The sequence below is a fragment of the Mastigoproctus giganteus genome, chromosome 1 (genome assembly GCF_048544385.1).
Source record: "Mastigoproctus giganteus isolate SK-2022 chromosome 1, ASM4854438v1, whole genome shotgun sequence".
Classification (NCBI taxonomy): Eukaryota; Metazoa; Arthropoda; class Arachnida; order Uropygi; family Thelyphonidae; genus Mastigoproctus; species Mastigoproctus giganteus.
Window position 1 is genome coordinate 109,204,266 of NC_143575.1, and position 25,995 is coordinate 109,230,260.

At 37.9% G+C, this 25,995-nt stretch overlaps 1 protein-coding gene across 1 annotated transcript in view; it reads left to right on the top strand.

Moving 5' to 3' along the window:
• LOC150091095 (uncharacterized) overlaps window positions 1–25,995 on the top strand; it is a 334,378-nt gene that overhangs the window by 87,645 nt on the left and 220,738 nt on the right. Inside the window, exon 7 of the mRNA XM_090374226.1 lies at window positions 14,533–14,612. Coding sequence (XP_090230352.1) covers window positions 14,533–14,612 — 80 coding nt within the window. The remainder of the gene's footprint in view (window positions 1–14,532; window positions 14,613–25,995) is intronic.

Sequence of the window (25,995 nt, forward strand, 5' to 3'; positions counted from 1 at the left end):
GGTTACCGGGAGTTTTAGTGTAAGAAGCTGTGTAGCATTACATTCATCCTGCTTTTTTTGTGCCACTTCATTGCTATTCCAAGGCAGTTGAAGGCTTCTCTGTGACAGGTAAAGTAGGTTCATCATTTTCTTCCTTATTTTCTTCTCCTTTGCAGTTATCTTCTTCTTGAATGCTGTCAACATTTTCCTGATCCATCAAAATTGGAACCTATGCACGTCTGCATCACTTTTCATCCATTCTGTCGCTTTTTTAATTCCACAGTCAGAACAACCAAGAATGTTGTTAATAATTTCAAGAAGTTCAGTTCCACTTGTTTCCTCAGAGACTTCAATGGTTTTCCCAAACAGCTTCCCCCACGCTTTGTGCATTGTTTTGGCTTTAATAGAGCTCTATGAATCAGCAAGCATGTAAGCACACTCTTTAATGTTAAGACTTTTATAAAGGTCAACACATCGTTTTCGTTACGATCACACAGTAAAAATCTTCTTATGAGTTTAAACTAAAAATATATTCTTGGCTAAATGCTAAGAGTATGAAGGAAATGGTTTATGCATAATTAAACGATACATTCATATTACCTGGGTAGTAGAAATGATGTTATGTGCAGTACCAATGCATAAACCATCTCCTTCTTAGGAATTGTTTCTTGTACAGCTTTTTAACAATTTTGATAATTTCCTGATCAGCAACAGAGGTGTTATCTTTGGAGGGAAGAACACGACTTTAAACTTTCTACCTTCATGGTCTAAAAGTTCATTGCAAAGGTGGGATAGTGCATTATCTACAATGAGCAATACTTTTTCAAACTTTCCAGTATTTTCTTGATATTTTTTTTACTTCAGGAATAAATGTCTTATCATATGCCGACAAAAATAAATTAGACATCCGTGCCTTGATGTCTTATCGTATGCTGACAAAAATAAATTAGCCATCCGTGCCTTGATGTCTTATCATATGCTGACAAAAATAAATTAGCCATCTGTGCCTTGATCTGATTCGTATGTCACACATAAATTTTTCGTATTCTTTAGAGCTCTTGGACATTTTTACTTGCCAATTAGAAGTAGATTTAACCCATTTTTACCACTTGGATTAGCAAGTGGCAAAAATGGCTTAAACCTGTTTTGTCATTCCTGTTTCTTTGGAATGGGTTAAACCAGTGTTACCCAACCTTTTTCTACCCAACACCCCCCTCAGATTAAGTATACAGTCAGTTCTGCTATAACACAGTTCATGTGTTCCTAAAAATCTCCGTGTTATGGTATTTCGCACATTAAAAACAACAGGGCTTATGGATAAAAGAGATAGGACAGAGCACTCAAAAAAAAGGTAAAAAAAAAAAAAAAAAAATGGTAAGTAAAACATTAAAAAAAAGTTAGAAAACCAGTAAAATTGCTAACACAGGTTTAAACATCTTAAATTTCTAATAAATAAATAAATATAGCACTTTACCTTGACAAGATATGAAGTTTGCTTGATTGATATTTCTGTTAACTGACATTTTTTTTTTTTTTTTTTTTGTAAAATTTAAAACAGTAAAAAAGATAAGCAATCAATAATGACGAACAGGGATGCACAAATTGCACAAGTGAGACAAGTTTATGAAGAGAAGATTTTGAAAATTTATTTGTTTTTTTATATGATTGAAGATTTCATGGAGGGAGAAACACATTTCACCATAATAACATAACTCACAGAATTTCAGCTATCAGTATTATTGCAAATGTAGTAAGATTGAATTTACTACTCATTTTTAATTAGATTGCACTAACATAATAAAAAAAAAAAAAAAAAAAACCTATTTATTAAGGTCGCCCAAAATGTTAATTCAACTACCCAATGTGAATTGTATCTGGAAACTTGTTTTCTGGTTGATTTGCCTGCTTTGCTGGACAAAAAAACCCCGGGTTCCTATCTATGCCTGAGACCGACTAACTCAGCCACAGAGTGAAAAAAAACCCATTAAAGTTCCCTGCATCATTGACGGGATTTGAACCCGGGCCTTTTCCACCTGATGTGTGGAGGAGGATGATGATACCACTGTGCTACCTACACAGCACTAACAGAAAAACCCAATAAATCGGGAACTGCAAATTGTTTTTGTTTTATAGTAGTGACCTCCAGAAATGTGCTCTTCTGCTCACGTTACCACGCCTCATGAAATTTCTGTTTGAACAGAAAAATATGAACTCCTGAAAACATTAGTCAGCCTACAATATCATGTGTTAACTTGTGAATGCGGTGAATGACAACAGTGTGTCTCTAACCAATACACTGGCGCCTCCGTAGCCAGGTGGGAAGGAGCAGCAGTGCGTAGCACACGCTTCCTGATTAGACCGGGGTTTGAGCCCGTCACCACCAAATACGGAGGATGCGGAAAGGTCAGGGAATGACCACCGCATATTCCCGGAGCAATATGGCCTTAGTTGCTAATGCTCCTAAAAACCAAATAACTAACTAACTAACTAACTAACTAACCAATACACTACAGTAAATGGAAAATATAGCTCTCACACATTTGACGTTTGACATTTTTTAAGCTTTGTAAACTTGTATGTATTGCTGCATAGGTTGCTACGTTCAGCTTGGTGCCAGGTTTTGCGTTTACCTGGTGTTACTCGCAGCCGAAATCACGCATGAGGCAATGCAAAAATCACATTATACTTGCATTGTGCCCTAATATATCAGTTGCGTTGGAGCAAATTCGTGTAGTGAAAATACACGTTATAGCAGAACTGACTGTATGCTTCCTGTTCTTCCCTTAAAATATGAGTAATGCATAAAAGGTATTTTCAGTGATTATTACTGATTGTTTTTATCATGCCTTTTTATTGCACTTAGATTACACATCGAATTCTTAGTATGATTTATTAATATACGTACATAGTTATAGAAAAGTAAATAAAATGAGATTTATTATAAAATACTAGTGTGATCCTTGAGCTTGATGAGTTTTGGCTAACTTCACAATATCTGGAGTATACTTGGATAGTAATAGTCTGAAGTCACCACGATTTATGTATTAAATAAAATTAAACTTAAATGCTTCAACTGTCACATCAGACAGCCAAACGTCAATGTCCCCGTTAATGAACCCAAACACGCCCGAGGGGAAAGCTACCACCCACATTGGGAATCGCTGGGTTAAACCTTTGCAATTTAAGCCTGTTTCATCAGCAGTGTAAATAAAATCTGGATCTTACTTAATTTCAATAAACAAGGCTATTTTACCGATGAACTTTTCAGCATTTTTCTTGTTAGCAGACAATTTCTCACCATGTATTTCATGCTCTCATATTGGTGTCAAGATTTAAAATTATATAACCATTCAGAGCTGGCTTTAAAGTTGCTGTTGCCTCCTAATTCTTTACTAAACATTAGTGCTTTTTCACATAAAATGGATCTTGAAATTGGCCTTTCAGCTGATCTTTTTTGCATAAACCATTTGTATATTGCTTCTACTTTGTCGTTGTCAGCTTTTTTCATTGTTTTTCTTCTAGAGCTACCGTCTTCACTTTCTAATACAAAGATGAACTGAAGAATTGGCTAACTATTATTTTTAATATCAGAAATTGTAGCTGCCCAACACTGTATCCTTCAGTAATTTTATTTCCTGATTCCCTTTTTTCAACAAATTAATTATTTCTACTTTGATTGTCTTAAATTTTTTAGTGTCCATGAAAATCAAACAAAACACAACACTAAACACTGACATGCGACTACGATTGATGGTTTGCCGACCGGGCTAGCCGAGTGGGTAAAGTACCTGCCCGGCAACCCAAAGGTCGCGGGTTCGATTCCCGCCTCGGGCTTGGATCAAAGTACTGCAAAAACCTTGGGAGGTGCAATATGGCCACAGAAGCCGATGCGCCAACAACTACCAAATCAAAAAAAAAAAAAAAAAAAAAAACGATTGATGGCTAGGAACAGACTGGAATGGACTGGAATAATGATCACGTGGGCTGACTCAGTGAGTGGAGGGAGGCTTATGTCAAAGACTGAGCCTGCGTCCCTTGGTTGTGATGATTCAGTTAATTGGCATTCTACTGTATTTAAAAGATCTAGTACTACATGTGTGTTATAAGTTGTTGATATGCCAAGGAATATCTAATCAGTCAACCAAATATGTTTTCTTCATCAATTTGTTTTTCTGACAGATGAATCAGAGTTCTAATTGTTCTCAGTTACAAACAACTAAACTTCAGTTATCAACAAGTTAGTTAATGTACATTTCAGGTGCATTTTAAGTTTTTGACGTGAATAACATCTATGCTGGGGGTACCCTATGGCGCTCAGGCTGTCACGAAAAGTGAAAAGTCTAACCGCTGTTATATCTCCAAAACTAATAGACAATAGTATAAACAATTTATACTTATTTTGGTGGGTATATAATTCCATCGATGAATATGCAAGAAAAAATTAGAAGTTTTGATATTTAATATCATTTTTTTCGAAAAAACTAAAAAGTTCAGAAGTTGGTCATTTGCTGTTGTGCCTTAGTTACTTTCACTCTCAATAACTTCTAAACTATGATAAATAGACATAAACAGTAAGCGACAAAATTGTTCAGTAGGAAACGTAGTTTTACATCTATAAATTTTGTTTTAATTTAGCCCTTATGGTTCCTGAGTAATAGTGATGCAAAGTTGAGAGAGTTGAAACATTCAAGCATTTTCAAGTTTGTTTTTGCAATATCTTGAAAACTATAAATGTTAGACAAGAACAGTAAGCAACAAAATTGTTGCTCTTTGAGAGTTCTACAAGTATATATAACTAGATTTCAAATTGGGTTTTTAGTTTTCGAGAGTTGAACAAGTTAAAGTAACTACTTTGTTCAGTTACTTCGCATTTGTTGAGCAGTGCAGTTGTGTTTCATTTAGTTAAGTTGTGATGATGATGATGCCGAAAAGTTACATCAACTAAACGTGTTCAAAGATTTCAACAAAATCACAAATCTAACACTGAAAAGCAAGCACCAAAGTCGGTGGCGGAATGCAAGAGAGAGAGAGAATCATATAGATTCACATTTCTGTCACATTTCCCTTTCTTTCTTTCACAATATAACTTCAAACGCTGGGCTGTAGACTGGCATGCATTGTACTTGTTGCATCACTGCACACAACAAGTACAACGCATGCGCCCAAGAAAACTCAATTGTACGCAACAAGTTGCGTACAATTGAACAACAAAATTGTTGCCCTTTGAGAGCTCTACAAGGATATGTAACTAGATTTCAAATCGGGTTTTGTTTTCGAGTGTTGAACAACTCGTTAAAGTAACTACTTCATTCAGTTACTTGGCATTTGTTGAGCAGTGCAGTTGTGTTTCATTTAGTTAAGTTGTGATGATGCCAAAAAGTTACATCAACTAAATGTGTTCAAAGATTTCAACAAAATCACAAATCTAATGTTGAAAAGCAAGTACCAAAGTCGATGGCGGAACGTAAGAGAGAGAGAGAGAGAGAGAGAGAGTCATAAGAGTAAACGCGAGCAAGATCAATTATAGGCAAATGTCCGGCCATCAACATTGAAAAGAACAGTGCAAACATGCAACAATAAAGGTTACCACAAATCTTTATTGTTGATTGTAAATGAAAATACCGAATAAAATAAAACTGATTTTATTAAGCTGAAATTGTATTTTTTCCTTTCACATACGTTATTCACGGATCCACCTTTAACTCCATGGAGCCAACATCAATTTTTTTTTCTTTTTCTGTGATTAATAAAGTGAAGAGTAAATACAGTTATCTCCTTATCAATTAATTACTAAGGTTATTAACTTAATAGAAACTTAATAAAACTATAGTTTTACGCTCTCTAAAGTTAGCCCCTTGATGTGGGCACCCGTACATGGTGAGGGGGGTCCTCCCAGCGATGATGTTGGTCCTCCAGATTAGCATCACTGGGACCCATTGCCAGATTCCTATGGTGTTAGCGTGGATTCCAGGCTAACGCCATAGGAATCTGGTATGTTTACAGTGTGCTGCTACCTGTGGAAACTGAGAAGGGGAGATCCTGTTGGTTGAGGGAGGGGTCCAGCTTCAACAGACCACTTTGGTCCCTGCTTTGACAAGATGGAGTCCTGGGATGGCTCACACAAGATCAGTTAGTTAGTTGGGTTTGCTTGTGAGGGTCAACTGTGTAAATGCCCAGGACCCAGGATCTGAGGGACAGGATTCAGGCTGGCAGTGGTGCAGGTATAGTGTTTGGGTAGTCCAGTGTCACACTCCCGAGGACATTTATTGCTTGACAGATAGTGGGCGTCCCATTTGGGCTCCATGGTATGTGAGGAGCCCATGATACTGCACAAACCAACCAAACAAAAATAAACTATGGATCTCATTACTCTGACCTCTTCTTCTGGGACCCCAAAAAGGTCCGTACCAGAAAATTTTTACAACTGATACAGAAAATGTTACTTGAGCAAAAAGACCCAAACTAAAGATACGTCGGTCCAGCACCTTGATACCTGATTGTACACTCCACCAGTGAAAAGTCCTTAGAAAAAAAAAGTTGCCCTTTTTCATCCAGGAAAGTTTGGTAGGGCTAATGGGTTCACCCAAATCAGTCAACTTGCTTTGTTCTGGTGACACTGAACTTATCCCAAGGCTTAATCTTTGGATCTTCTCAAAGTGCCTGAGGGGGAAATCTGTTGAGTACTAAAAAGCCAAGGAGTGGCAGCTGCAAAATGAATATTTGTGTGTGGGAATGGGAATGTGTTATCCACTAGAAATGTAATCCTTACTTTTAATTCACCAGTCTCTTAATTTGATCAAAGCTGGGTATGTAAACTGCACAGTACAAAATTCTTTAAGGTGCTTTAAATGCCAGAAATACGAACACTCCCAAATGTCTTGTCATAGTGCCCTTGCATGTGCTTGTTGTACGAAATTACATCATGTTCAGCTACATACCCACTTGAGTTAATTGCCAAGAAGAGCACCCTGCATACCTATGAGCATGCCAGAAGTGGAAAGAAGAAAAGGGAACACAAAGATTTAAGTCAGAGCTGAACATATCATATCAGGAGGCAAGAAAAGTGGTGACACTTTTAAATACAAACCTTCTCAGAAGGTAACAGGGAGATGTTCCATTGGAACTCAAACAGAAATGACTGTCCTACTTAGATCCTTCACTCCCATTGCTTACTACCTGTTGAAGTCACAAAAACAAGCACAGAAGGATCAATCAACTGCCATTACCATATCTGTATCTTGTAATGCTCCATCAGTAATGAAAGAAATTTAGAGAAATGAATAAAAAAACCTGAACTACCCCCTAGTCACAAAAATGAACGTCAAGATAAACAAGATATAAGATAATTCAGTCTCAGAACTTTTTGCAAAGGAAAAAACTAGATACAGGATGGCAGATATACTACCCCCAAAAATATAAATCCAAGATTGAGAAAAGTAAGCTTTCAGCACTTGGGAAGCCAACTGATGGATCCATCAAGTCAAAATAATGGCAAAATTTCTAGGGTGGAATTGTCATGGATTCTGGAGAAATGCTTATGACATCAAGACCCTCCTGCAAAGCATGAGCCTTTTGCTAGCAGGAGACATTTGAAGGCAAATGAAAACTTTTTTTTTTACTATCATATGTAAGGACAAAATGGGATGGATCTATCCGTTTAGGATTTGCTATTCTTCTGGACAGTATTTCAACCCGTGCTGCTTTTCAGCAACATAGAAGCAGTAGGATTTTATTAACAGTCTGTTCAATTTATTTACCATAAGGATCATCAGCATCAGTCTGGGGCTGACACTTCTCAGACTGATATTGATGATCTCATTGTGCAGCTGCCTATCCCTCTCTTGCTCCTTGGCGATTACATTTGATGTAACACCCTGTGGGGGTACTGTCAGCATTAATGGAAGGGGACATGTCAGTAAGCATATGCTTGCTGACAATGACCTCTCCCTTCTAAATGTGGGAACTAACACCTTTTTTCATATGTCTAGCCATACTTTCTCTGTTATTGATCTTTCTGTATGCCCCCTTCTCTCCTTCCTTCAATTACTTGTAGGTGTAAGAGAACCTTTATGCAAGTGAGCATTTCTCCATGAAAACCAGCCTACTTAATGAGAGACTGTCATGCTTTTACGTCTCATTGGATGGTCGATCTTCCAGTGGGGTAGTCTAATATTAGCCATCAGAGCCAAAAGGAATCGTGGATCTTCTTTGCATCCACTATTATCTAGTTGACAAGCATTAAGGCTTTCTTGGAAAAATCCAGGAAATGAAGGAAAATTATATATCTCACCTTTCATCAGTCCTGGAATGTAATATGTGCATTGTTGCAGAGCCAGCCATAATACCCAGTGCTCTTGGGGAGACTTTTCCCACTGTCTCTCTTCAAAATCATACTCCAGAGTTTCTGGTCCTGAAAGACAAAAACAGAAAGCAGCCAATTAACTTCCAATCTAAAGATTCTCATCCTTATAATGGGCATTTTATCATAGAAGAATTAAAAAGCTCTTACCAAGGCAAGTGCTGTTGGACCAGATCTCATCCACTATTAAATGGTTAAAGTTGTCAGCAAAATCCATGGACCAAGTGCTCTTTCTTTACATTAGAATCTTTCTGGGGAGCAGCTTTCGCAAGTTTTATTACAGTATTATTAACTTTAAACAGTCCATGCATGCTTTGTGTGTATAGTTATGAAAGACTTGTGAATGTTGTTAAAATGTCATTAAACAATACTGCATTAAAACTTCAGTTTTAACGGCAGTATTGTTAGCTTCAGACAGTCTGTGCCTCCTTCATATGTATTGTTACGAAAGACTTGTGAATGTGCTGTCACTTGTGAAGAAGTACATCTATATTGAGAGAAAAGAGATAAAAAGAAGGATTCCTGGCAGGCACAGAAGGATTGATTGTTTGCTTTCCTAAGCCAGGCACAGAAGGATCAATTGTGCTTTCCTTTTCTAAGCAAGGAAAAGATTCCAAAATCCCAATAAACTGCTGTCCTGATGCTCTGACTAGCTAGGCTGTCTCTGCAAAATTCTGGCAAGAATGGTCAATGCAACTCCAATGGCTAGATCCCATTCCCCATCAGGTGATTCTTATTGCCACTAGAGCATTTCAAATATCTCCTGTCTGAAGCCTGTGTTGAAGCACAAGCTCCAGACCACCATCCTTCCTGTGGTGGTGATTCAAGTACATTCATGCTGATCCAAATGCTGCCTCACATCCAAAATCTTGCATGTGACCTCAGGAAGTTTACCCCACATGCATGCGCGTGCGTGTGTACACACACATTTGGATGTCTGTGGGATTTGAAAATTATCTTTCCAGACATTACGATACCTGAGCAGAACCCCCCTCCACAAATTCATTATATACACTGCAGAACTGCATACTGTTAAGCTAGCATTAGATCACCTACAAACCCACCATCACCAAAAATGTATTATACAGGGTGTCTCAAAAATATTGGTACAAACGTTTAGGGGAGGTAGGTAACATCTAAAAGAATGTGAATCGCATAGGAACCCATAACCGGAAACGTCACGGGAAAGTAGTAGCAGAGGCACAAGAAGCAGAAATGACACAAGACAGTAATTAGTGGCAAACATTTATTTGACATAATATTAACAATGGAGTACGAGATGGATGCATTTCATGATGTTACAACAGATACTCAAAGGTTCCACCATGAGACGTGATGCATGCGTGACACCGACGCAGCATGGATTGGTGGACATGGTCAAACGCACCTGGAGTTTCTTTGACAGTAGCAGCAGCGCAGACGAGCCTCGCCATGAGATTCATTTCTGTCTTCACAGGCGATTCATACACGATAGATTTGAGGGCCTCCCACAAAAAGAAATCAAGGCTTGATAAATCAGGTGAGCATGGGGACCAGGCAATGGGTCCGCCACGGCCAATCCATCGACGCCCAAAACGCCTGTTCAAATGGTCACGATTACACCTTCCATAATGGGCAGGCGCCCCGTCATGTTGAAGCCAAATGTTGTCTCACATTTGCTGGAACATCATCAAGTAACCTTGGTAGAACTTGTTCAAGAAATATCCGATATTTAGCGGAGTTCATGCGGGATGGTAACAGGTATGGGCCGACTAAGCAGTCACCGACCATACCTGCCCACACGTTTATTGCGAAGCAATGTTGTGCCGCATGGGGACGCACACTGCGTGGGCCCTCTGCTAATCCATACACTAGGTGCATGTCTGCCAGCTCACAGTTCGTATATCGATCTGTGAGTAGGCAGTAGTCACCGCATGCTCTTCGTGCGATGACTACTGCTTGAATGAGTAAACCAGAAATTTTCACTCTCACGAACTGATGAACAGCGCCGTGTACCGACTTGTGGTGACGTTTCCGGTTATGGGTTCCTATGCGATTCACATTCCTTTAGATGTTACCTACCTCCCCTAAACGTTTGTACCAATATTTTTGAGACACCCTGTATATACTGTTTCAGTTCATTGCAGGACTTGTCATCAGTGAGGTTTAATCATCCAGCCCTGTGCTGGGTACAGCAGAGGCCATGCTTACTTTCTGAATTTGACATTCATTTCTGCTGGATCCCCAGCCACATTGGAATCTTGGGAAATGACTTGGCAGACATTGTAGTCAAATCGGCAGCAACCCTTTATGATTCTTGCCTGTTAATCTCCTGTACAGACTACAGGAAAGTAATAAGAAAAAAACTGGTTTCCCATTGGCAACATTCGTGGTATGGGCAGACTGTAATCAGTTATACAAGATTAAGCCTGTAATCAAAAACTGGCAGTTTAGTCTGTGCAGGAACCATCAAGAAGAAGTTCTAGCTCGGACCTGCATAGGACACAGTCATCTGACACACTCTTTTCTGTTGAGGACTGGAAACCCTCCTATGTGTGAGCTCTGTGGCACCATTTTAACTGTCACACACATTCTTATCGAATGTCTGGATTTTTTAAGTGCATGTCTTTTATGTTTTAGCTCTTTTAACCATATTACTGAGCCTTATACCCTCAGTCAGTGTATAAGGCTTAGTTTATCTGACAACATACCCTGTAAGCGACACAGTGCAGTGGACCCCAGCTGTAGTGGAGAATAATCAAGGGCAAAAATGCAAGGATAACAGAAGGACCAAATATAAGAGGACGAAGGTCAGAGTGGGATCAATTAATGTAAGAACAATGCCCGGGAAAAGAATAGAGCTTGTGGAAGTTATGAATAAAAGGAAAATCAACACTTTATGCATCTAGGAAACCAAATGGAGATGGATGAGGAGTAAAGAACTAGCTGAGGGTTACAAATTAATGTACTATGGCACACGGTGAATGTGAGGAATGGAGTAGAAGTTGTTGTTGAAGATAACTTAAAACAGTAGTGGAAGTGTGCAGGAAAAGTGACCAGCTAATTAAAATTATTGACTTATAAATGTGTGCTGAATATCATTAGCAGTTATGCCCCACAGGCAGGATGTGATGTAGAAGAGAAGAATGCCTTTTATTAGGACCTGGATGAGGTGATTGACAGCACACCTGATGAGGAAGGAATAATCATTGGAGCAGACTTCAATGGATATGTAGTCCAGAGAACACAAGACTATCATGGAGTACATGGCAGCTTTGGATGGAGTGAACGCAATGCAGATGGAGAAAGGATCCTGGAGATGGCTATGGCTCACGGATTGTGGATAGCTAATACCCAGTACAAAAAGAGAGACCAACACCTTATTACATACCATAGTGGTGAGCATAGTGCTCAGGTAAACTACATGATTTTGAGAGCCAAAAATAAGAAATGGTGCCAAGACTGCAAAGTCATCCCAGGAGAAAGCTTATTCAATCAACACAGAATCCTGGTATGTGATCTCATTATTGAAGGAACTTTCCAAGGCTATCACAAGAAGTTTGAGGAGTGCCTTAGATGGTTTAGGCTACAAGAACATGTGCTTAAACTCAGACTGCAGGAGCTGCTCCTACTGGCTTTTAGAGAAATCGAGGAGGATCCAAACCTGATGACTGTAGACCAAATATGGAACAAGGCCCAGACAGAACTTATGAAGGGAGAAGAAATTCTAGGGAAGTCCAAAGGAGGAAAGAAAATGCATAGAGAAACCTGGTATTGGAGTGAAGAGGTTCAGAAGGCATTGAAGGACAAGAAGACAGTTTTTAAAGAATGGCAGAGAGACAGAACTGATGAAAACAATAATAGGTACAAGGGAAAAAAAAAGACAAGCTAAACAGACAGTAGCTAAAGCCAGGGACAGAGCTCTGGAAGGATGGTATAATAGTATGAACACTAAGGAAAGGGAATTGAAAATATTCAAGATTGCCAGAACATGGTTCAACCAAGAGCAGGATATAAGAGTGATAAGAGTAGTAAAAGATCAGACTGGTAAGTTTCTTATAAAAACAGAAGATGTAAACAAGAGATGGAAAGAGTTTTTCGAAGGGTTTATGAATAGTGAAACAGTTGCTGGAGAAGAACAGGAGCTAGACAGCCATGATTGATGTGCAGTTACCTCCGGTGAAGCTAACTGCAAGAAGTATCATGGCTCTGGGGTTCTTTTGTCCAGATCATTCCATCTGGGCTGTTGCTTCCATGGATCTTTCTCACTAGTTGTGACTTACATTTGACTGTGGACCTCCTCATTAAATGGATTGTCTCAATTATAAACTTCGTGGCTTCTAAAACCATCATCTCCTGCACTTAAGGCTTGTTTCTGGGAGAAACAGATACAGGAGTGTCATAAAAAGTGGAAAGTCTTTGTCGATCTGGCTAATAGGGTCGTATTTTCTACTGCTTGAGTGACCTTCAACAGATTAAAATCTGATGCCAAGAAACGTATGGAAATTACTCTTGAGAAAGGAAGACCTTTTTTTAACTCACAGATGGCAGACCTTGTTAATTGTCTTTACTAAATCGTAGCTTGATCACATAGTTACGTTCTCTTCAGATGGCCATGCTTTAAGTCTTCTGTAAATATCCCAACACTTTGCTCCTCTTAACTCAGTTAATACCGTCCACTTCTCTAAACATCATCTGATCAAAGCAGTGAATGCCCTTCCACCTTCTGACACCATGGTTGATGATATGGAATACCTTAATTCCTCCTCAAAAGCTTCAGTGCTTTCATCCTCATTAATATCTTGTTAATATCTACAACTGGATTCTAAAAGAACGTCACTTCCAACTTAGAATTGTTATACTGTCAGACCTCTTACTATACAGGCTGGCCTTGATTAACGCAATTTGATTCGTCACGTCAGCACATAGCGTAAAATGGAAACGCGTTAATCAAATATTATAATCAATAGGAAAAATTATAATTGGTCCGTGACCTTCAGGAATGTCCATAAAACATTTTAAAAATACCTTTTAAATAACTTTTTAACTGTATACTACAATGTACAAGATAATGAAAATAATCATAGAATCAAATGTTTATTGCATAAAATACACAATGAAGAAACTATTTGTTACCGAAATATATGAACAGAGAAATATCAATATTTCTCTGCGAAACCAATATTGCAAATATCGCAGGTTCTCTGTAATACGAAAGATTTCATCTAGTTCTTTTACCGTTATCTCCTTTGTGGTAACATTTTCATCTGGCTCATTTAAAAACTTATAATTTTTTTTGCGTTTAAAAATTAGAATTTTTAAATGCTAGTCTGCACGTGACGTTACTTGGGAGACAAACAAGTAACACATGCTTACAATGGGTGATGGAATACACTGAGGCAGGCAGCCCGCAAACGTTTGAGTATTGCCCATCCGACACACAGTAAGCTTAGCATGCGATTCAAATCTTTTTCAACTATCACATAAAAAACGATCGCAGTAACTGGAAATTTGTAAAGTGAAAAGTGGTATAGTTTTTTTAAATAGTGGTAACTATTTTCAAAATGCATTGATCGAACTTGTGAGGTCTGGCTGTGAATCATTCTTCAGAAATTAGCAACATTAGATCAATTTTATTGCCTCACATCCAAAACCTTGACTGTCACCTCAGGAAGTTTGACACACACACACACCCTATAGGCAGGCAATTTTGAGTGCTTCCAATCCACCTGATGCAGTGGATATCTCTACCAATGTCTCTTTCGTGTAGGAATGCCTATCAAGACCATGGGGCCTGCATTCACTGCTGGATTTAGTATGTGCTATTTGTGTACGGAATGGCCTGTCTTGGCTAGTCTTTGGTGAATGTTTTGTCTTCTCTTGATTTTGAATGTCTTGTTATGGCGGAGATTATGCGTACTTAATGTGTATGTACAGATATATATATATATATATATAAAAATATGTATGTTTAGTTAGTGTACTCGTAGTTAACTTGCATTGTTGTTGCATATGTTATTATATTTAACATCAGTTATGCTTTCTGCCATGATGGACATAATGTACCTTTAACTTTGTTATTTATTGACTGGAACATTTAGTAAAGATTTATTTATAGTATAGTTACTCTTTTTTATTTGAGTTAAATTATTGAAATACCCATGAAGCTGGACACATCTTTTCCATAGGTTTAAGATTTTTAGTATTTTTTATAGAAACTTGTTGAGCAGTATGAGACACTTTTAAAAGAAAAAGTAAAGGAACATAAAGAACTGGAATATCCCAAGAAAGAAAAGTAAGTTAACGTTTATAAAAATGTGTAATTCTACATAGAGAATATTAATTGAAATTTATTGACATTTATTGTTTTTTTTTTTTTCATAGAAAAATAACGGTTATGAAGATTACATCTTTAGACTTTGAAAATCAATTTTAATTCTTTACAACTTATTAATATTTGTATTTTGTGATTTTCAGTTACTCAGGCTCCCACTGCAGTCATGGTATATGGTTTTAAAGTCCCCCCCCCTTTTTTTTTTTAGCAAAAGAAACAGTCCACTCAGTAACTTATGTGTTGTTGATCTTGTCATTCGAAGATCCTTCACACAAGCAGTCGTTACTTCCCTTCACTATATCTTGATTATTCCCTGATGTGAAAAAGCAAAACTCATTCACCAATGTCCCATTCCCATCAAAATCACTCTCTTCCACCCACCAGTATTAGATACGGTCTGTTCAGGCAAATTGGAGAAATTAGTGGAGTTATAAATATGGTAAGAGATATGATTGGATTTGGGGATGAGGAAGTTGATAATGGAGAGGATGAATATAGTGAAACCTACATGTCTGTGGGGAGTCATGAGAAAATAACAGATGCAGTAGCCGCTGGAACAATGCAAAGAAGTTCCAGAAAGGGTAGGCCGAAGAATGTTAAGAATAAAACTGATAGAACGTTAATTGGACTAGATACTCAAGAGGAAAGCACAGGTGAAGATTTGCAAATGACTGGTTACTTGGGAATGGTTACTCCATTCTCTCCCAGAAGTTGGTCTCCTGGCTGTTTTCGAGCAGTTGGGCTTTAAAATAGGTCTAATAGAGTGGATGACAGTTCGTGGGGCACTCCTACCTCACGGGGCACGGCTGTATCGTCATGCAGTAGATCCCTTCAGCCTAGGAAAAGTGCCAAAGGTAAACTTGTGCAACGTTCCAAAGTAAGTACCGGGTTTTTCCATTAAGAAGCCCATGGGTTTGTATTTGGTTTTTGCATTTTTAAGGTTCTCATGTTGTCCCTAAATAGAAGCCCATGGGCTTCTTAACGGAAACAGGTTTATTTTGAAATAATATTTATTTGATTAATGAAAGGCTATTTTTATTTTAAATAATATTTATTTGATTAATGAAAAGTTATTTTTATTTTAAATATTGCAACAATAGAACAGTATGAAATTAAAAATTATTCTTATTATCTTAAAAAAATATAAATATATAAGACAAATAATAATTGCAAGAAGAGAATTATTTATATTAGTAATTTTCATTCAGAACCTTTATCAGAGCAATCCGAGTTAGTAGTGGAAGAATTGTTGTTTCCATCTTCATCCGAGCAATCCGAGTTAGTAGTGGAAGAATCATTGTTTTCGTCTTTATCCAATTCCATTAATTCTTTATCACTTCCATTACTAGCAGCCAGATCATCAGATTCAATTTCAAGTCCGTGATTGTTTTCAAGGATAATTCGCAATTTTTGATTTAATATATTGGTCGCTGGTACTTCTTGTCCATTTGCAGCAATGCCGCAAATGCTCTTTGAATTGATTTTGATTGGATTACAGGCAGAAATAACCATTTCAACAATCTTTTGGTAAGATGGTCTTTTTCTATATCCTTTTGGAGTAAATTCAGCAGTTTCTTCTCTTACCCAATTATCCCATTCCTTTCTCATAGCAGCTTTGAAACTGGAATTTATGGGCCTGCGTATAGTGCATTGTCTTTCCTGGAATTATTACTGCCTTTGAGCCATAATTTTTAAAAAGATATTTTAAAATTTCTTCTTTCTTATGAGTTCCATAAGAATCCCAAATAATTACTAATGGAGTGCTACTAAAATAAGATCCTCTCTTGCAGAAAACAGTATCCATCCACTTCTTCAGTAGATTTGTGTCCATTGATCCACTTCTGTTTACAGCAACAACTGCTTTACCACTGGGGATTTTTACTTTGGGAATTTTCTTTAAGCCACGAAAAATAATCATAGGTGGGAGTATGCGTCCATCCAATGATATTGTCAAACAGACAGTGTATCGATTTTTTCTGAACCCTGTATCCGCACCATCAACATTTTTGCTCCCAACAAAGTGAAGAGTGCAATCTCTTGCCATGTCAAAGTGACATGGAGTTTCATCCATATTAAAAACACGATCACTTTTCATTCCTGCTGTAGCGTTATTTACTTGAATTAAGTATTGCTTTACTTGTTCCTGCGTTTCCTTTGGATCGCGATTATCCAGTTGTCCATAATGAGTTATTTTACGTGATCTAATCCGATGTCTCCTGGTCCATCCAAATAAGAACTTGTTGCTTACTTTAAAAGCAGGTGGTATTTTAAGGCAAATTCTGGTGAGAAAATATAGTTTCGCAATGTGTTATAGGTAACTGATCGGTGGTTATTTTGTTCCTTTTTGAAAAATTCAAATAGTTTTTTCTCAATTTCGGGATAAAACGCCTTCCTTCCTGCACCCTCAAGAAGTTTGTGTTTACGTTTTTTAACCAGCTTCAATAATTCTGCTTCTTGTTGCAACCAACGGCGAAGATTTTTCCTGTCAATGCCTGTTTGTTGTTTGAAATCGAATTTTGACTTTCCCCTGCTTTTAAACGTGTCACAAACTAGTTTTTCCTGGATAGTATACGATTTTCGTTTACTAGACTTTTTATTTTCCATTTTTAGGGTTAAATATTCTGACAACAAGTAAAGACGCGTAGTTCACATCTATTGCAATGACATCTCGGGCATGCGCAGAGCGCTGATATACGGTACATTACGAGAAAGCGCATTATTATTTATCCCCAATAAAAGCCCATGGGCTTCTATTTGGAAAACAAAATCCTAATAAGAAACCAAATATAGGCCCAGATGGGCCTATATTTGGGTGGGCCTCTTAACGGAAAAACCCGGTACCGGTTTGAAGAATACTATGCACAATGTTCAGAAGGATCTTGACTTAGCCAAGACAAATAGGAATTTGGAGAAGTTGATGGAATGCACACCACCCGTTTCCCTTGGTTTGTCTCCATATGATGGAACACAGAGTATGCTAGATCAAGGGATTTTTATCTGGATTGTGCGAGGGAACCTGTAGATTTAGCTGAGAAAATATCTTTTAAAACATTTAGTGAGCTTTCTCTCTGCCTATGTAAGACCTGAATTGCTCTTTCAGGAGAAAAAAGGTATGAGTATGAGGATTGTAAATGGAGTACTTTCACGATGGCATGCTCTTGAAAGTGTCCTATGCGATGTTGGCATTGAAAATGAGCGTCTAAAGGAGGTCACTGGCTTAGAGAAGGTACTAGATGTGAATGAGAAACAGTTGAGAGAGCTGCAGATCAAGGAAGACTGGCTTACTAAGGAACTGTTTAATGCTTCCTTGGTGGGAGCAGAAAATAAATGCTTAAAGGATATCATTACATCCTTGGAGGTGAAATTGGAGGAATACAAACAAAAAATTGAAGGACTGAAAAATAAAGATAGTGTTAGGGTAAGAAAACTATATAGTAAGGCAATCCAACAAGAACACCTCAGAATCAGGTGAACATCGAGGGACAAGGACAAACTAAGGGCAGAAATGAAAGTCAGGTGTGCTTGTCTTCCTCATCATCGAATGGGACAGGAGGACATGTTCTGATAGTAAAAACAGCTGATGGATCAAGGTTGAAAAATAGTGATGAGGTCCATTTAGAAACAACTAAAGAGCTTGAAAGCAGCTCAAGGAAAATTAGGATAAGGAGGCTTCGAAAGATTAGGGATAATGGTGTGGTATTGGAGATACAAACAGTAAAGGAGCTGCAAGAGGTAAAGGAATGCCAGAACATTAAATGATTGGGCGTGATCTTCTCGACTCCAAAAGAGCCAGGGCAAAAAATAATATTGTAGGATGTGGAAAAAACAATCAGCAAGGAAGATCTGTTAGGAGACTTATATAACAAAAATTTAGTAAGCATGAACATCTCCAGAGGGCAAATGGAGATATTTGTCCGTTTTTGTAGTATTAATAAAGCAAAAATTGGAAACAATCGGGTCCTCCAGGTGTCAAGGCGTATTAGAAGTTATTTGTTACTGCAGGGTAGGATTTTCATTGGCTTCATGTCATATAAGTTCAGTGACTTTCATTTAGTTACTTTGTGCTATAATTGTTGGGGATTTGGTCATACAGCTAGAACATGTTACCGCAGAGACTCAATTTGCAGTTACTGTGTAGATTTTTAAAAGTTGAAACTTATTCATAATATCTGTAAATAGTTTCAACCCTGCAGGTTGAAACTTATTCATAATACAGCCACTCCCCGACTTACGTAAGGGTTGCATTCCACAGAACTCTATGTAAGTTGGAATTTTACATAAGTCGGAATTTCCCTAAATGCTAATTTGATTGAAGCAAAAAAGAAATGTTCAATGAACATGTAGATAAAATTATTTATTCAATTTTTTTATCTCATGCGCAGGAAAAATTACAAAAGTGTACAAAATTAAAAAAATTTAAAAATTATAAAATTACAAAAAAGAGAGAGGAGACAGGCATAACGTCAGCAATTTTACCTTTCTGTTGCCAGAATTAACTCTCCAGCTGAAAAGCATGCCGCTGCTGAAGTTGAGGGCTGTGGAGATTTAGAAGGTGTTTTTTCCAACACATCACAAAATTTCTCTGCAGCTGCAGAATCGGCACTGGTGACTTCACCGCATACTTTAATGTCTTGGACACCAGCGCAATGCTTGAACCTATTAAACCACCCATTGCTTGCCGCAAACTTGGCTTGGGGCTCACTGTACTTATCCTTAATGTCTTCATAAATACTTCTTGCTTTTGCTTGAATGGCCATTGGACTCGGGGCACTTGCTTCTGAATCTGATTTTCCATCCAAAGTAGCTTTACCATCTTTGATATAGCAACTGAATGCTGTTTTGTGATCATTGTTGATCATAAATGCGTTTGATCCTTTAACATGTTCTTTTATACATGCACTGTCCCTTAAAATAGTATTCGCTGTTGAAGCAGGAAGACCTAATTCCGTGCAGTAGATGACAAACATTGTTCTGCTTCGTACTTCTTAATTAATCATCTTCATTTCTAAATCAATTTTGTTTACTTTCCTAGCGCTGCCAGCACTTTCACTTTCCATTGGTCCCTTTCCCTTCACCATTGTAATAAGTGAATAGGAATGAAGAGATGATTCTGAAAATTTATTTATGTTTTTTATATGATTGAAGATTTCAGTAAAGGGGAACTCATTTCACCATAATGTAAAAACCCACACAATTCCAGTTATCGGTATTATCGCAAATGTAATAAGATTGAGTTCACTACCTATTTATAACAGATTGCACTAACAGAAAAGTCCAATAAACTGGAAAGTGCAAATCGTTTTTATTGTTTTATGGTAGTGACCTCCACAAATGTGTTTTAGAAAAAATATCACAAAGGCATTCAAAATTGATTCTTATAATGGAACATATGATAACGATGAAAGTGTAGTGCAATTTCCATTATAAAAATAATCTTTTAGAGAGAGAGCTTAGTTATGTAGCGAAAATTTCCGCTTCCGAGGTCTTGTCTGGTTTTTAGTTTTTACGATATTTTCACAATACGTCCATTTATTCCTGTGGGATACAAAATACGTTTCCACGATTTTTTTTATGTTTGCACTGGCTGGCAAAAACTTGCGTAAAGACGAATTTCCGTAAGTCGAGTATTATGTAAGCTGTGGAGTGGCTGTGCCTGTAAATATGATAAACTTGATAATATGAGAGAACTGTCATATTGTCGGTCAAAATGTCTATGCATACTACTGCCGAGGATTAAACTTTTTTTATCAATTGCAGTAAAAGCCTGTCCTCCTTTCATCATGGCCAATATTAATACTACTAATAACACACTGCAAAGAGAGTATGTCTAGTACCACATGAACAAGCATGCTATGACCAAAGTTCACCCACTCAACCAAACAACACTAGGTAAGAGCAGTGGTGAACAACTTTATTTTTATCATGCTCAATGTGTGGTTTTTGAATTACATAGCAGACAAGTTCAAATTTTGAATGAAAATATTCTGGTCACATCGTTATCTAGTGAACAGTACATGTATTTGGTATCCACTGTGCATATATCTGTGTGACCATGAAATCTCAAGCAACAATATCTCTGTTTGCTTTTTGTAAACACGGACCATAACTTTAATGCTCTTGTTAGCTTATGGGGAATTCCAAGTAATCACAACTTTTCTTGTCAAATTCCATTGTGAGTACTGTACTTTAAGAATTACCTCCAGTATAGTATTTTTAATTTTTTTTTATTTCTTTAAATTATATATGAAATTTATTTTATTTTATTTTATTTTTTGGCATGTGATGAGCAAGTCACCCAACACATGGGTCACTCATTTGCCTGAATGCTATATGTTGTCAACCACCTATCAAGAATAAACATTCCTTTAGTGACAAAGCACTCTACTCTGATCTCCTACACAAGCATGTATGCACTGTTATATAGCTGGCACCATAAAGTAGAATGCAATGCTCTTTACGGTGCCAGCTATATAACTGATTCCCTCCCACTGTTTTATAATGCTCTCTGATAATGCCTGCCTATTAGGTATAACTAGACAGTAACCTCAACTTTCTGAAACACATAATGAAGATCCAAACTATAGGATGTATGGATATTCATCTTTATCCAGAAAAATATGAATATCCATAGAGTAATATCAGCTATGTCATGGGCTGCTGATAGATACACCCTACTTCATTTGTATCAAGCACTTATTAGATCTTGACTAGACTATAGTGCTCCTGTATATGATGCTGCTAGAAAGAGTGCCCTTGAGTGACTTGCCTCAATCCTTAAGGCACAATGAATTGTGCCTTACAGATAACCCTTGGAGCATTCTGGAATCTCCTGTTCAAAGTTTGTGTAGAAGCAAACACCTCTTCATCTTAGGAGAAAATTACTACTAACTTATGCAGTAAAAATATGGAGCCAACTAACTCATCCCATATTGCAGTAACTCTTTGACCTGCAGTCAAAAATGAAATATAGTAATAAGCCTAGAGAAAATAAACCTGTAAGAATAAGGCTGCAAGAGCTAACAGAATACTGGAATGTTCAGCTAGATGATGTATTCCAAGAAACATCTGAACCAAATCCTTTTGTATATTCACTATTCTGTGATGATTATTTTTGTAAATGTGGAAAGCAATCCATAGCAGATATGAATCTAATAGAACTATTAGAGGAAGCTTATCTAATTAGAACTATTAGAGCAAGCTTATCTGCGAAAAGATATGAACCTCCCAAGGACTTCCTAATTCATTTCACAAATATACGTGGTCTCAATTCTAATCTCAACGATGTCCATTTCCACTTGCAGTCTGCCAAACCCCATGTACTTTTTCTGACAGAATCTCAGTTATCGGTTGATTCAACTACTGCTCATCTCAGATGGCCAAATTATTCGCTGTATGATTCCTTTCACCTCAAAGATGGTACTTGTGCATATGTCCGTTCTGATATTCCCTGTCAGAGACTTGGCAATTTGGAATCTCCTCTCTTTGATCTTCTCTGGCTTAAAATCTCTCTACCTCATTGTGTCAAATTCATCTGTTGTCTCTACCATTCTCCCAACTCCACTAATCACTTGGAGCTCTTTGACTTCCTCTCTTTGCAACTTGACTTTCTCCATTCCAACTTTCCTAACAGTGAGGTAATTTTCCTTGGTGATTTTAATGTTCACAACTCCAACTGGCTTCCGTTTTCTAGTCACACCGACCCAGCAGGTCAAGATGCTGATGCAATTACTAATGACCTAGCACAGATTGTTCGTTTACCTACAAGAATACCGGACAATCCTAATCATACAGCCAATACGCTTGATCTTTTTCTCACAAACAACCCTTCTAAGTACATGGTCGAAGTGAGAGGTCCTTTAGGCACTTCAGATCACAACTTGGTGATTATCTCTTCTCCAATGGAACCTTTATCTCATGGCTATTCCCAACCTTGTGTTGTTTGGCATTACAAGAATGCAAAATGGAATGACCTGCGAGACTTCTTTTCTTCTTTTCCTTGGTCAGATTACTGTTTCAAAAGTTCTGATGTCAACGTTTGCTCAGATCGTGTCAGTGAAATTATTCTTGCAGGAATGGAATCCTTTATCCCACACTCCACTTTAAAATCTCGTCCTTTATCTAAACTTTGGTTTTCCAATAAATGTGCTAAGGCTGTCCAAGAGAAGAATGTTGCATATCGTAATTGCCTTGTTTCTAATTCTTTAGTTTCATTTTCTGCCTACATCAAAGCTTGCAACAATTGTAAAGCTTTGAGTAGAAAACTTGGTAGAAAGCTAAGAGTAGAAAACTTGCTTCTTGCCCTAATGGTAGCCGAGCATTCTGGTCTCTTGCCAAAGCCATTGGCCGCAGCTTTTGCCCATCTCTGCTCCCACCTCTGTCCAAACCAGATGGTTCTGTTGTCACTTCAGCCAAGGATAAAGCTGATCTGCTAGCATCCCATTTTTCTTCCAGCTCATGTATTAATGATCTTGGTAAAACACCTCCCACCATTCTCAACACGCTCCATTCAATGCCTCCTGTGGTCTTCCATCAAAAGGATATCAGAAGGATTTAGATGAATCTTGATGCAAAGAAAGCTCCAGGTCCTGATGGTATTTCTCCACTTGTCCTCAAAACCTGTGCTCCTGAACTTACTCCTGTTCTTTGCCGCCTTTTTTCACTTTCTTATTCCAAAGGTGTTTTTCCGTCTGCTTGGAAATATGCTCGTATCCAGCCAGTTCTTAAAAAAGGGTGACAAATCCCTCCCATCCAATTATCGTCCCATTGCAATTACTTCTAAAGTAATGGAGAAATCAATTAACCGCCAACTCTTAAACTACCTAGAAACCTGCTGTCTGATCAACGATCGCCAGTATGGATTCCGTCAGTGTCGATCCACTGGTGATATTTTGGCTTATGTTACCCATTTATGGACTAATTCAATGGAAAGGTTCGGTGAAACACAAGTAGTTGCTCTTGACATCTCAAAGGCTTTTGATCGTGTTTGGCATAAAGGTCTTCTAAACAAGCTTCCATCTTATGGTTTGCCAACTGTTTTTAGTAATTGCTTATCCAGTTTTCTCTCTGATCGCTCACTGAGGGTGATGGTAGATGGCTCTCTGTCTTCTAACTTCTCCACTAATGCTGGTGTCCCCCAAGGTTCAGTTCTTTCCCCCACTCTTTTCCTCTTGTATATCAATGACCTTCTTCCATTGACTGGAAATCCTATCCATAGTTTTGCCGATGATAGCACATTGCATTCAACTTTCCATTTTGAGAAACCTTGTCCTGCTCAATCAGCTTCAACTTCTCGAAAATCTGCTACCAATTCCTTAAATGCCGATCTTCAGGTAATTCTCCAGTGGGGCAAAGACAACTTAGTTGATTTCAACCCTTCTAAAACTCAGTCTTGTCTTATATCTCACAAAAAGGATTCTGCTGCTCCTATGCTTATCTTTACTGACACTCCGATTTCTAGGCAAAATGATATATATCTCTTTTGGGGATTACCCTGACTTCTAATCTCTCTTGGCACAAGCACATTACAAATATTGCTTCCTCTGCATCTAAAAAACTTGGTTTTCTCTTTCGCTCTCGGCGTTACTTTTCTTCTAAACAGCTGCTCACTCTGTATAAATCGCAAATCCGCCCTGCCATGGAATATTGTTCCCACATCTGGGGTGGTGCCCTCAAAACCTCTCTCAGGCTTCTTAATTCCATTCAGAAGAGGGCAGTTAGGTTAATTAATGATTCATCTCTAACAGAGTCTCTCCACTCGCTTTCTCATAGACGCACTGTTTCTGCTGCATGCCTCTTCTACAGATACTTCCATGGGCACTGTTCTTCTGAATTGGCTTCTATAATTCCCGCTCTCTCTTTCAAAACAGTCCGAACACGTGCCGCCACCAGCCAACATCCATTTACCGTCCAACTTCAAACCCACAGAACCAACTTTTCATCTTTCTCATTTATTCATTCATCTGCTGTTTTCTGGAACAACCTTCCTTCATACGTATTTCCTGAAAATTACAATCTACAGAAGTTCAAGTCCAATGTCAACAAATATCTTCTTTCATCTTCTCAACCTCCAACCCAAGCACGGTACTAAGTACTATAGGTTCTAATACCTCTCGTGTTTGGGGTTCACATAAAAAAAAAAAAAAAAAAAAATATGAATATCAAACAACTTTGTGTGGTGCATGTAACACAAACTCCCAATGCTATGGATGAATCGAAAACAGAAATGACTAAGTGCAGTTGTGGTCTTTCCTACTTTCACCATTTTTACATCACTCCCAGTAAAATGCAGCTCATACACTGCTGAACTATATGCAATTCATTTAGCACTCAACCATATCAGTGCTTCTCCTTCTAATTTATACAGACTCCCTGAGTGTAGTGATTGTACTAAACTGTAAATCTCCACCTTCTCATCCTGTTGTGAAACGTATCCAATCTTAGATGATTCAGCACAATGCAACCTCCGAATCAGTGAAATTATGTTGGATTTCAGGGCACACTGGAATTCCTGTAAATGAAAATGCAGATCAAGCAGCTAAACACCTTGTTGGTTGGTATTATGTGTTATACGCAACCACTGCTCCCATATGCAGATTATGAACCTCTTACCCAACAAACATGCCATAATTATTATAAAAATCTATGGCAATCTCAGACAAAAAATATTTTTTTTTTTTTTTTTTTTATGAAAACCCCAAACACGACAGGTATCAAAACCTATAGTACTTAGTACCGTGCATGGGTAGAAGGAGAAGTATGGGGGGAGGGGGATGCCGGAAACTTTGCTCTAGAGACTAAACATGGGTTTCACCACTTCAAGCCTCCAATAAGCAAAGTGGTGGTATTTCACCGGTTGTTGAAAGTCATCTACCACCTACATACTTACAATTTAAACAAGAACTACAACTATGGAATTCCAGGTTTCAGAAAAATTGTCATGAAGAATTTGTTCTTGCTAGAACACAAATTAGCCACACCCATCTGACATGTCTCTTTCTGCTTGTAAGAAAAAATTCTCCAGTATCTTCACTGCCATGCCATCTTAACTGTAAAACATATCCTTTATAGACTGCACTCATTACCACACTGACAGGACTGCAACCTTCAGATCTTGGTCAACATCAAATCAAATCATCACCTCATAGGAAAATGCCAATTTGACAGAATTCTACAGTTACTTAAAACAAATTCGCCTACATAATCATTTTTAATTAGCTCCTTATATCATTTCCTACTAGTATACAATGAACAGGTGCAGTATGACTACTGCAGCCCTTTTACCATTAAATCCTGTTAACAACTCTCCCAGTATTGTACTTTCACCCCCCCCCCAAGCTGAAGCTGT